The following is a 13,749-nucleotide window of genomic DNA, read 5'->3' as shown; positions in this document are numbered from 1 at the left end:
AGAGTGTCATTTTCATAGTGGTTTTTCCCGATTTAAGTTTTCCACTTTATATCATAGTGTTCGTTTGGTTGGTTTATTACGCTTTTCCGCATTAATATTTGATCATTTTATAACAAGTTGTATCAAAGCTCATTTATTTTATAAAACCAATAGTGATCGATCAAGTTCACATCTCGTATACCCATCTCATTAGTTATATAAAGCTGTCAAGCTTTAAATACCATTAACTTGGTGCTTGCAATAATCCTTACAAGCTTTTCTTTAGCTTAGACACTATATTCTCATTTCCGGATATCTAGAATTATTTAGTTTGTTCTATGTAGACATCTTCAATGTCTCTTTGTAAGAATGTTATCTTTATATCTAACTATTCCATATGCAAGTCCTATACAACCAAAATGCTCAACTAATCTCATTGTAGTCATAGTTACTACCGGAGAGAAGATTTGAAACATATCGTTTTGTTTTATTGGAATATCTTTAACCAACCAATATACCCTTGTATATTTTATTGTCGTCATGTTTATCCCTACCCTAAATTAATATTGCCCACTTGATTTGTAGTGCTTTATTCTTTGCTAGTAACTTTACCAAAGACCACATTTAATTGGTTCTTTCAAGTGAACTCGTCTCACGTCTCATCCTCTATAGCTTTCTTCCACTACAAGGAGTCTTTAATTCTCAATGACTTTGGACAAGGCTCTGCTCATGATTCTTGAACTATAGAAAATAGTCAGGTGATGGAAAGCGTCTAACTTGATTCTTGTTTCTCTAGTGGATCTTGTGACATTTGGAGTTTAAGAACTTGTTGTATTATTGTTCTCTGAAATACCACTAACCTTAGATTTCCTTTAGATTTCCTAGCTCCCATATGAGCTCCTTATTCACTTTTGATCTCTCTCCTATATCTGAAATAGGTATATGAAATGCAATGCATGTTTTATAACACATTAATTCAAACACAACACGGTAGATCCATGATTATCAAATCCATAATATAAAAACAATATATAAAGATGTTAACAAAGACTCGACCCACATAATATGCATCATAAATCTAATGAAAACATAAATATATTTTCCCCTCATCTCATACTATAGTCTTCAAATAGACACCAATACTATCAAGATAACCTCCAGCAAGGCCATATAATCCTGCAAAAGAACCATCATCAAATGATACCGTGAAATGCTCCCCTCTTGTATTACCATAAGGTCCATAGGTTTTTTTGTTTGTCCCAAATGATATCGACTTTATTACTCTGAATCCGTTTTTTGATGACCCAATTGTTCCGCTGATGGAATTTATTTCTTCATTATAATCAAATATTACCTGATTGGACAATGGAAAAAGTAACAAACAAGCGTATAACTTAGAAAATTATAGCAAAATGGAGAAATTTAGAAAATGAATAATAGATTACGTAGGATCAATACATAGAATGATGTAGTACGTTATTCATGATAAAACTAAGATTATACGTGTCATAAGACATAATGATATATCTGATATTTACAGATGCATATCTGACATTTGGCACAATGTTATGGTTGATAAAATACCATAACAGTCTTTCTAGACATGTATTTGTGATTTATATCTTGTTAATGTTTTTAGTTTTTACCAAAAGTTTATCACAATATGTAGTTTTTTAACCAGTTTCGTTTATTACCTTACAAACAGTGTAGTAAATGCTTATGAAGATAATCGTTTATTACCTTACAAACAGTGTAGTAAATGCTTATGAAGATCATATAACAGTCATGTTTTCTATATATGCATTTCCAAAAATCCAAATAATTTTTTTTAACGATTTCATATGTTAAGTTGTCTGTGTTATGAGATGTTTACCTCCGAAACTGTTTCATAAAGATTCCACTGAGGTACTTCAGTCGTTTTGGTGTGTGTTAAGCATCTATATTTTGTGGTGAATATGAGAAAGTTGATGCTATCGCCATGATTAATGGTTATTTTCTGTAAATGTTGATTGTTCTCCAGTTGTAGATCCCAGATGTTATGCGGCTCTCCAGGGAGAATTCTTCCCCATGTTCCAACCTTAACGACTTCCTCATTAGGTTTAACATATATACCAATATTGCTATCAATGTAATAACCAGAAAGGCCATAAAACCCAACTAACGAGCCTTTATCCCATGGTATAGAGAAAACGGTTTCTGTTGCTCGACCAAAAGGTCCATGCGTCCTTTTGTTGGTCTGAAAGGATAGTGATGAAATTATTGTAAAACCATCTCGAGAACCAATGGTCCCATTAACGCAATTTATATCCTCATCACTTTCCAGTATTACCTGATTAATATTAAGCCACCAAGCACAAAGATTATGTTACAAAAAGACATACATATTGATTTGTAGAATTAAGATCAACTTACCTCGGAAACTGTTTCTCCACCGGCCAAACCACCATACTTGTCGGAATCGTGCAAAACACCTTCAGATTCACTAGTGAACATAAGAGAGTTTATTCCATCACCATGGTCAATAGTTATCTTCACCAGGTTATGGCCTTTCTCAAGTTCAAAAGACCACTTATTTTGAGGATCTTCACTTCTTCGTATTCCCCAAGTTCCTACTCGGATAAATCCTTTGCTAAAATCCTAGCATCAAAGGAAATATATAATTATTCAAGGTCAAAGGTGGAAATAGAGAGTTAAAATAACATTAATTTGAGAGTCTTTCTTACGAAACTTACTTGAAGCTCCAATGCCTTCTCAAGGTTTTCAACAATCCAACCCATCGTTGGGCGTTCACTTCGATTTTCTCTCAAGCATTGATATGCAACCATTGAGAACAACTTTAATGAACCAACTTTCATTTGATTCATGAGATTGGGATCAATGATCTCGTCTAATCTGTTGTCTTCACAATACACTCGGGCCAGAGAAGAAAGAAACCTACGTTCATCTTGATATTTTTCAATAAGTGCCAACCTTCCACATAATATTTCAAATAGCACTACGCCAAACGAATACACGTCAGACTCCTTTGTTAGAATACCGGTTCTTACATATTGTGGATCAACATATCCGAAGGTGCCAACAGCATTAGTGACGAGAAAAGTGAACTCAACATTTGAAGGGCCTATTTTTGACAATCCAAAATCTGAGATTTTCGCTTCCCAATTCTCATTTAGGAGAATGTTTGAACTCTTTATATCGCGGTGAAGAACCCTATGTTGGGGTCCCACATCATCATGAAGGTAATTTAAACCGCGGGCTGCACCAAGGCTTATTTGGAGACGTTGTATCCAGGAGAGGTTGGAGTCACTTAGATATTTGTCAAGGCTTCCATGTTTTGCATACTCATAAACCAGGATATTTTCTCCACCCTCATCACAAAACCCAATAAGAGAGATGAGGTTTTTGTGTTTATAGCAGGAAAGCATCTGAATTTCCATCAAGAACTCTCGGTTCCCTTGTCCCATAGCACGGTCCAACCTCTTTACAGCAACAGTGATGAGCTGTCCAGAAAGGGTGATTTGGCCTTTGTAGACCTTCCCAAATCCACCTCGTCCAATAAAATTATTATTGTCAAAGTTATTGGTGGCCAACTTTATGTCGTCAAGTGAAATTTTTAAGTGTTGTACTCCTTCCATGAGAGTCATTATAGATGTACAACTAAAATGCAACTAAACTCTCTTGCACATGTCTGTCAATTGAATAATAAATGAGATCTTAAACACATGTTAAGCAAAATTGTTTGCAACCACTAATTATGTTTAAAATAGAGGCGGATAAAGTAACCACCAAATTTTATTAATTTCATAGCAGGCAGGTATATATATATATATATATATATATATATATATATATATATATATATATATATATATATATATATATATATATATATATATATATATAAACACACACACACCAATGTTCTAAATAACGTAAGACGTAACTTTGACGGCAATATCAAGCCTCAAGTTTTTACGAACCTTGGCGAGCCACATCGTTTGTAAGACATGACTTAAGGTGACAATTTTGTATATAATTAATATTTTTATATGTATTTTCGACTACTATTCATTTTATAAACATAAATGACTTAAGACGACATTTTGTTAAATGACTTGAAGCCATGGCATGCAATGGGAAAACCATGTCGAGCTTTTTAGAACCATATATGTATTTTCTATTGAACACTCACCTATATATATATATATATATATATATATATATATATATATATATATATATATATATATATATATATATATATATATATATATATATATGTGTGTGTGTGTGTGTGTGTGTGTGTGTGTGTTCAATATAAAATACATGATTATGACAACAAATGTTATTGAAATTAATGAAAACATGATATCACATCAATACAATTATTTTTAGAGTAATTATACGAACGGTTCGTGTTGTTTAGAATATTTACCCCTAATCCTTTATTAACCCTATATACTTTATTAAACCCAACCCCCACCACACATTTAAGACTCTACTTCTCTCTCTCTCTCTCTATAATTCTTCGTTAGAAACCACCACAATCCTTAGTAACCACCGCCGTCGTCAAAAACCACCATGGGCATCGTTAGAAACCACCGCCATCGCCACCACCATTTATGTTGGAAACCAACGATTGTGGTGGTTTCTGACGAAGAACGAGAGAGAGAGAGAGAATTAGGTTCAAATAAAAACTCTAAATAATATGAGAACAAAAGAACCAATATAAACCTTTAGATCATGAAAATTAGTGGCTGTGATTAAGAAAGCTAATTTTGGTTTTTCTTAAAAACTAAATAATTTTTATTTAATTAAATGGTAGGTGGAGGGCAATTCAGTAAAATTCCATGAGTTTTTTTTTTTTTTTTTTTTTTTTTTTTTTTTTTTTTTTTTTTTTTTGTGAAAATTTGTAGGCCTTATAAGAAATTAGGTAGTGAAAATTTGATAAAGATAACAATTGAAACTTTCTCCCTTTGTTCCCTTAACCTTCGGCGATTTTGATGAAACTGAAACATGCTTCATCTTGATACAAAGGGATCGTTCTTATTTTCCCTAGTGTGATTTCAATAGTTGAATCAATTCCACCTCTAGCACCCTAAAACCCACCTCTAAGCAATGTCTCTTCCTACCGTCCACTCCTTTCAAACAGTAGCCCTCATCTTTGGTGAATCATTCGGCAACCCCATGACAGAGAAGGAAAGTAATTGAAGGTTCAGATTCGTAAGTCACCCACCCCGCCGTCTTCCCCTATTTTACGCTTGATAAATATTCCGAGTCTCATGTTTTGTGTACACTACAAAGCCTCTATTCAAGTTAACTGGACCCAAAAGAAAGAATATGGGTGAGCGGGGAATTGATTGTATCTTTATCGAATATGTTGACCATTCCAAGGCTTATAGGTTCATAAAATGAAGCCTAATTATTCGGTGTCTGTTCACATCGTGATTGAATCGTGTGATGCGGTTTTTGATGAAATGTGGTTTTCATCAATTGTTCGGCCTAAGGATCTGATTCCTAGCACAAGTAAAGTGCCAAATCCAGGAAAACTGGATGATGTTGTTGAACCGGAAAAACAAGAGATCTAGAAAAGCAAAAGACGCCAAATAGCCAAAGGTCTTGGTTTTGACTTTCATGTATATTTAGTGGAAGGATCGAGAGATGAAATTGGCTCTTAGTATGCTTATTACCATAGCATATAAGATAATCCTAAGAAATTTTAATACGCTATGGAGTCTCAAGATGTCGTTTTTTTAAGGATGCAATTTATGATGAAATATCTTCAATTCTCGAGAATAACACTTGGGATGTTATCAGATTTGCCTCCAGATTCTAAACCACTTGGATGCAAATGGATATTGAGAAATTAAAAAAAAAAAAAAAAAGTTGACGGAACCATTGATAAGTTTAAATCTCGGTTAGTCATTCAAGGGTTTAGGTAAAAACATGGTATTGACTATTTTGGCACTTATGCTCTATTGACATAAACTTCTATCATTAGAGTGTTGATTGCCTTACCGGATATACAAAATCTGATCATTCATCATATGGATGTGAAAGAAACCTTCTTGAATGGTGAACTTAATGAAAAAGTTTACATGAAACAACCGGAAGGTTTTGTTATGCCCGGGAACGAGCATAAGGTCTGTAAACTTGTGAAATCTTTGTATGGGCGGAAACAAGCGCCTAAATAATGGCACAAAAGTTTGATGATGTGGTTTTATCAAGTGGGTGTGTATTAAACCAATATGATAAATCTATTTATAGTAAGTTCGATGCGACTAATCCGGGTGTCATTATTTGTTTGTATGTAGATGACATGTTGATCTTTCATACGAACCAAGATCAAATACATGACACAAAGAAATTGTTGGAATTTAAGTTTTCCATGAAGGGCATGGAGGAGGTTAATGTAATCCTTGGGATAAGGATCAAACAGACGAACAAAGGGATTGTTATGACACAATAACATTATATTGAGAAAATTCTCAATAAGTTTAACTTTGGTGATTGTTCTCCAATGAGTACTCATATGGATCCTAGTGTGAAATTGATGCTAATACCAGCAAGCCTATTTCATAATTGGAATACTTAAAGGCTATTGGGAGCTTGATGTATGCAATAACAAGCACCAGACCTGATATTGCATATGCAGTGAGAAGATTGAGTAGATAAACTAGTAATTCTAGTACTCAACATTGGCATGTGATTCCAAGAGTGTTTAAGTATCTCAAAGGAATTGATGATTATGGTTTATGTTACTTGGGATATTCTTCGGTCCTAGAAGGGTATTCAAATGAAATTTGGATTTCATACTTAGAGGATCATTCAAAAACAAGTGTTTGTGTATTCTTACTTGGGGGAGGAGCCATCTCTTGGATTTCCAATAAGCAAACTTGAATTATGATCTCTATAATGGAATCTGAATTTGTTGTGTTAGGTGTTGCTGGTAAAGAAGAAGAGTGTTGAGAATTTTTTATTCATGAAATTCCATTATGGCTAAAACCGATTGCAAATATTTCTATCCATTGTGATAGTGCTGCTACCTTGGATAATCCATATAACCAAGTGTATAATGGCAAGTCTAGACACTTGGATGTTAGACATAATATGATTAGAGAATTAATCATGAATGATGTAGTTTCGGTTTTATTTGTGAGAGTGCAATAGAACTTAATAGATCATTTGACTAAAAGTCTAGCAAGAGACTTATTGCACAAGTTTGTTATTGGGAGGAGTTTAAGGTCCATTTAATTCTATAATGATGAGACATTCAATTCCCTTCTAATACAATGTGGAAAGCTCACACTTATAGATTGGAACTCATAATGAATCATCTCAGATATGTGTTCGGTACTACAGTAAGTAAGGCAAAAGTTTAACTTCTTAATAATTCCTTTGAAAATGTGTTTTATAAGTACATGATATAAAGGAATTACCTATTTGATTGTGAAGTGTAGCTACGCTTCAAAACATTGTGGACATGGCCTTTATACATTCATGAGAGGATTAGGACACACAACTTAATAATAGTATCAGGTTATTTAAACTAGCTAAGAATTGTAAGCTTGTATGTATTTTATAAAGTATTCAAATGGGTTGGCGGGTTTAATCCTTAGGACACCTCGATTCTTGAATATTTGAAACGTGCAAACTAATAATATGAAAATTCAATCGATTCGACATTTTCATTTATATGCAAGTTTTGGTTTGTTAAATTGTTTTTGTGTAAGTCCATGGTTATACTAAAATGGGATGGGGGGGGGGGGGGGGATCAGAGTAAATTATGCAAGTAAAAATTTCGTTATATACTCCCTAACAGACAATGAAATCACACCGGAAGCATTAAAAGCAATTGAAACTTTCGAACAACCATTCGAAAAATTTTCTCATCATCTAGCTGAATTACCCGCTGATCTAAAGAAACAACTTTGTAAACACATCATGCATGCACCACGTCATAAATGCAGTCACTGTAAAGAAAATATAGAAGAAACACCATTCATGGAAGACTAACACAAGAATAAAAAAATATCTGCTTTTTCGGAGGCGGGAGGAATGACGTAAGCAATGACATAAAAAGCCATTATTGAAGACATTTGAATTATTTGTTATTTGTCGCTATATAATTATTGTGTGTATTTATAAGAAGAATATGGAATAATGTAGTGTCGGTAGGATGTAACATAAAGTATATAACCCTCCATAGTCTAGGGGGCTATATTGTAAATTATGTGTGTCGTTTTGCAATCAAACGATTGCAACCTAATTATGTAATCGGCTCTCTTGAGCCTATAAATAGGGTCTTCGCCCATATGAAATAAACAAGTTAAGTTTGAGTGTTAAAGACTTGAGTTGATCTCAAAGTTCTTCCTCTGTTGAAATAGTTTGTCTATTTCTGAATAGCAGAGTTCTATCCAAACATATCCAAGATAATTACCCAACATAAATCATACAATCCATCGTTAATCCATCTCAACGCATCATTCAGGTATAATCTTATCATAATATTCATCTTTCCGTAATGCTGTTAAATTTGGTATTAGAGCTAAGTAACGTTCATATTATTACTTTGCATATTAAATCTTTTGTTCATATGAATATATGCATAAGAAATATCATAAACATAATAATGAATATTCATCTTTTAAAAATATGATTCATATGCAAAATTCATCACCATTATTTAATCCACTTGAAACAATTGTCATAAGAAAGTCTAGTGCAATATACCAAAAAGTCAAATTCATAATGCATCTTTCACAAAAAGGTTTTCAACTCTCCATATTACAAATTTCATATAATCACCCCACTATATTAAAAACTTTATACATAACTTTGAAGAGCATTATCATTTTTTTTTTAAGATTTAATTATGAGTTTTGAAAGTTTACATAATAATAAACAAGAATTAAATTTTTTTCATAAAACACTAAAACAATCTAAAAAAATTCTTTTACATTTAAAAATAGACTCTAACATATCAATAATTAATTGTATATCTAATATTGAAGCAATACATATAATAGATAGTAGTATAAACTGGAAACAAAAACAAATAAAAAATCTTGAAGAAAAAATAACGAGATTAATATGTTAAATATGTCCCAAGAAATAGAAAATACACCAATCATTATTAATAACGAAGAAAATGAATCTGGATACACTTTTGATGCTCTAATTAATAAAAATAATATTAATAAAGATGGTATAAGAAAATCAAATTTTACACTATCTGAAAAACATAATTTTATATGTAACTCATTAAAAAATTTCTTTTCTAGAAAAAATATTATATATTATGGAAAATTTATAGTAGAAGAACCAATACCTATGGAATCAACTCAAGAAAATATTATTATACATATATTAAATAAACAATAAATTAGAAACAGACTATCTAATATTAAAGAAATAGATAGAACAAAAATCATTTATATTCATATATCAACTATTCAAATAATTCTAAAAAGTACTTATAGAGATTTAGACACACCAATAGAATTAGAAATTAGAGATGATCGTATAATTAATAATCAATAAAATATTATTGCAAAAGGAAAAGGAAATTTAATTGAAGGAAAAATAAAATTTGATATTAATATACAATTAGGATTAAGTCTAAAAGATAAAAATTTAAGTAATAGTATTACCGTACGATATAAATTATTAAGACAAAATTTTATGTTAAAAGGGAATCATCAATTTACTATTACATATCAAATAAATTATGTATTAACAAATTTTCATCATAGTATTACGTTTAAAACAGAAGATAGAATTTATATAGATAAATTATTTACCCATTTATTATCACTTGAATCACCAAATATGACTAATAATAGAATTTTTAATGAAACTAATTTTCAACCGATAATAACTACTCCGCTAATAAAAAGAAACTAAAAATTTATTTTCTAAAAACTAGTACTAATAAAAATTATTAATATGGAAACTTTACAAGAAAAAGTAGATACATTAACTAAATTATTCGCAGCACTAGAAATTCCATCCGAAATTCAAGAAAATAGCACAGAAATAGAAAATAATAACGATGCAGAAGTAATATATGATTTTTAATCCGATGGTGAAAATCCTTATTCAAATCCATATAAAGAATCGCAAAATAATTTTGGATTAAAACGAAAACAATCATATGTTGAAGATGATTATCAAAGTCAATATATTTATGGACCACCTTCGTTAGAAGAAAACTTTTTATATAGACAAGGAATGGTCCAAAATAAACAAAACAAATGGGAAAAAATACCTCCACAATACATACCTAAACTATTTACTTTTCCAACAAATTCAGATATTCTTTTTATTGATTGTGAGCAAAATCTCGAAGCAAAATTCAAGAATGGAGTAATAAAATAGGAATTCAAATTCAACTAACTGAAGAATTAAGAAATCTACATCCAAAAAAAATTTCTTAATTATATTATACATAAAACACAGGGCAATGCATATCGTTTTCTTTCATCTCTCGATGAAACAAAGACGATGATGATAGCAACCAATGACGTTATGGAAATATTTAAAAATGTATTAAATCGGCTTATTCAAGAATTCATAGGAAAACAAATAGAAGATAAAACATCTCAAGAAGCTTTTCAATTAGAATCATTATGACATCTAACTAACTTACGAATTTGTAACATGTGTTATTTAGACCCATTTATATGCGAATATTCTGAACATTATTAAAATCTAGATTTTATTAGAAAAAAGATAGCATTAGACATGTTTTACCAAAAATTACCATCATTAGTAAGTCAAAGTGTAATAAAAGATTTCCAAGAAGCATTACAACAAAATATAATTGCAGATACCTTAGGAGCAAGGATAAATATATTAAAAGCATGGATGCAGAAAAAATGTTTAGAACAAAAAACAATACAAGATGCAAGAATTGATTTATGCTGTGATACATTATCTAATAAAGTTAATCAATATGGTTGTAAAAATAATAAAAAACAAAAATATAAAAAGAAAATTTGGAAAAAACAAACTTATAAACCTAAATATAAACAACATTATAAACAAGGTGAAAGAAAATATTTTCGAGACAGAAAACAATATAAGAAAAAATGTCAATCTAACACAAATTACTGTCCATCTAATAAAAAAGATTGTAAATGTTGGATATGTCAAGAAGACGGACACAAAACCTATGAATGTCCAAAAAAGACTAAAAAAGAAAAAGAAACAAATTTATTAAAAATTGCATATGATCTCGGGTATGAACCTATAGAAGATTCAGGAATAGATTCAGATATAGATATTTATGCATATACAACTGGTACTGATTCTGATTCAGTCCTATGAAGAAAGCATTATTGGGTTTAGAACATGAGGGAAACCTCATATTTAACCTATCCAAAGTATACATTTCTAAAGCATATATTGGTATGAAAATACCATCCAAAGTAAACAATGATAAAGTATACAGTGATATGAAAATATCACCAAAGCATACATTGATATGAAAATTCTCATATCATCATTTAAAATATTATTAGCAAATAAATATCAGCAATCATTCAGGTATCCAAAAGGCGCAAATATTCATTCAGCAGAAATATTGAAATGGAAGCAATCATGAAGCAAGTCAAACACCAATTTAGACAAAAAGATGAGCAAGAAGCATCGTTAATCAGACAGCTTGAAGTAGTCAAACGTGAAAAAGAACAACTACAACAAACAATACAAATTCTATCATCTTATTCAGCACCTAAAGAAGAAGCAGCCATCAGCTTAACAATGAAGCAACCAAAAGAAGAAATTCAAGAAATATCATCCGATGAAAGTCAACCACAAATAGAACTCGAAATAGAAAAACAAACCATGACGCCAAACCAGGAGGAGTATCCACCACTACAAGCAGATCATAAAAATATAAAGAAATGGTATGTGATATTCAACGGAGAAAAAAAAGGAGTCTACGAAGATTGGGGAATCGCCAATTCGTATATTCTTGGAAAAAATTTCATTCATAAAAGCTACAAAACAAAAAACGAAGCAGAAGCCGCATACAATGAAGCATACAAAGCCGTAATAAGAGATAATGTCGAATGTTCGAAAACAGTCCTTCTTACACCACAAAAACATGTATCCATCCCAAAATCTCTTAATCAACTCCATGCTAAAATCGCCCTCGAAGCCATTCCGTCAACCAAAGAAAACGAAGCTATGAAAAAACCAACTACCCAAAATTTTGCTAAACTATGGGGAAGCCTCGTTTCATACAACGATGTCCATTCTTTAATGGGTTTCTACCCAGTAGCCAAGCGCCCAGGCCCCAAATCAGTTTTCAAGTTGTCTGATTCACGATGCTTCTTGCTCCTCTTTTTGTTTGAATTGGTGTTTGACTTGCTTCATGAGTGCTTCCATTTCAATATTTCTACTGAATGAATATTTGCACCTTTTGGGTACCTGAATGATTGCTGATTTTTGTTTGCTTTTAATATTTTAAATGATGATATGATAATTTTCATATCAATGTATGCTTTGGTGATATTTTCATATCAATATATATTTTATCATTGTTTACTTTGGATGGTATTTTCATACCAATATATGATTTAGAAATGTATACTTTGGATAGGTTAGATATGAGGTTTCCCTCATGTTCTAAACCCAATAATGCTTTCTTTATAGGACTGAATTAGAATCAGTATCAGTTGTATATGCATAAATATCTATATCTGAATCTATTCCTGAATCTTCTATAGGTTCATACCCGAGATCATATGCAATTTTTAATAAATTTGTTTCTTTTTCTTTTTTAGTCCTTTTTGGACATTCGTAGGCTTTGTATCCGTCTTCTTGACATATCCAACATTTACAATCTTTTTTATTAGATGGACAGTAATTTGTGTTAGATTGATATTTTTTCTTATATTGTTTTCTGTCTCGAAAATATTTTCTTTCACCTTGTTTATAATATTGTTTATATTTAGGTTTATAAGTTTGTTTTTTCCAAATTTTCTTTCTATATTTTTGTTTTTTATTATTTTTACAACCATATTGATTAACTTTATTAGATAATGTATCACAACATAAATCAATTCTTGCATCTTGTGTTGTTTTTTGTTCTAAACATTTTTTCTGCATCCATGCTTTTAATATATTTATCCTTACTCCTAAGGTATCTGCAATTTTATTTTGTTGTAATGCTTTTTGGAAATCTTTTATTACACTTTGAGTTACTAATGATGGTAATTTTTGGTAAAACATGTCTAATGCTATCTTTTTTTCTAGTAAAATCTAGATTATAATAATGTTCAGAATATTCGCATATAAATAGGTCTAAATAACACATGTTACAAATTCGTAAGTTAGTTAGATGTCATAATGATTCTAATTGAAAAGCTTCTTCTATTTGTTTTCCTATGAATTCTTGAATAAGTCGATTTAATACATTTTTAAATATTTCCATAACGTCAGTGGTTGCTATCATCATCGTCTCTGTTTCATCGAGAGATGAAAGGAAACGATATGCATTGCCCTGTGTTTTATGTATAATATAATTATGAAAAAAAATTTGGATGTAGATTTCTTAATTCTTTAGTTAGTTGAATTTGAATTCCTATTTTATTACTCCATTCTTGAATTTTTGCTTCGGGATTTTGCTCACAATCAATAAAAAGAATATCTGAATTTGTTGGAAAAGTAAATAGTTTAGGTATGTATTGTGGAGGTATTTCTTCCCATTTGTTTTGTTTATTTTTGATCATTCCTTGTCTATATAAAAAGTTTTCTTCT

At 30.9% G+C, this 13,749-nt stretch overlaps 2 protein-coding genes across 2 annotated transcripts in view; one reads left to right on the top strand and one right to left on the bottom strand.

The window, feature by feature from the left end:
* Positions 1–974: 974 nt before the first annotated feature.
* Positions 975–13,749, bottom strand: part of LOC145012552 (serine/threonine-protein kinase PBS1-like) — a 38,276-nt gene continuing 25,501 nt past the window's right edge. The window contains exons 2-5 of the mRNA XM_078971350.1: positions 2,712–3,667; positions 2,392–2,616; positions 1,853–2,308; positions 975–1,333 (exon numbers count right to left, since the gene is read on the bottom strand). Of these exons, the coding sequence (XP_078827476.1) occupies positions 1,091–1,333; positions 1,853–2,308; positions 2,392–2,616; positions 2,712–3,623 (1,836 nt within the window). The 5' untranslated portion in view covers positions 3,624–3,667 and the 3' untranslated portion in view covers positions 975–1,090. The remainder of the gene's footprint in view (positions 1,334–1,852; positions 2,309–2,391; positions 2,617–2,711; positions 3,668–13,749) is intronic.
* Positions 8,309–12,490, top strand: LOC145011949 (uncharacterized). The gene is made up of 2 exons (XM_078970695.1): positions 8,309–8,470; positions 11,530–12,490. The coding sequence occupies exon 2, from the start codon at positions 11,572–11,574 to the stop codon at positions 12,394–12,396; it is 825 nt and encodes a 274-aa protein (XP_078826821.1). The 5' UTR covers positions 8,309–8,470; positions 11,530–11,571; the 3' UTR covers positions 12,397–12,490.

The sequence above is a fragment of the Lactuca saligna genome, chromosome 8 (assembly GCF_052625555.1).
Source record: "Lactuca saligna cultivar CGN05327 chromosome 8, ASM5262555v1, whole genome shotgun sequence".
Classification (NCBI taxonomy): domain Eukaryota; kingdom Viridiplantae; phylum Streptophyta; class Magnoliopsida; order Asterales; family Asteraceae; genus Lactuca; species Lactuca saligna.
This window is presented reverse-complemented; position numbering and strand designations above follow the sequence as displayed.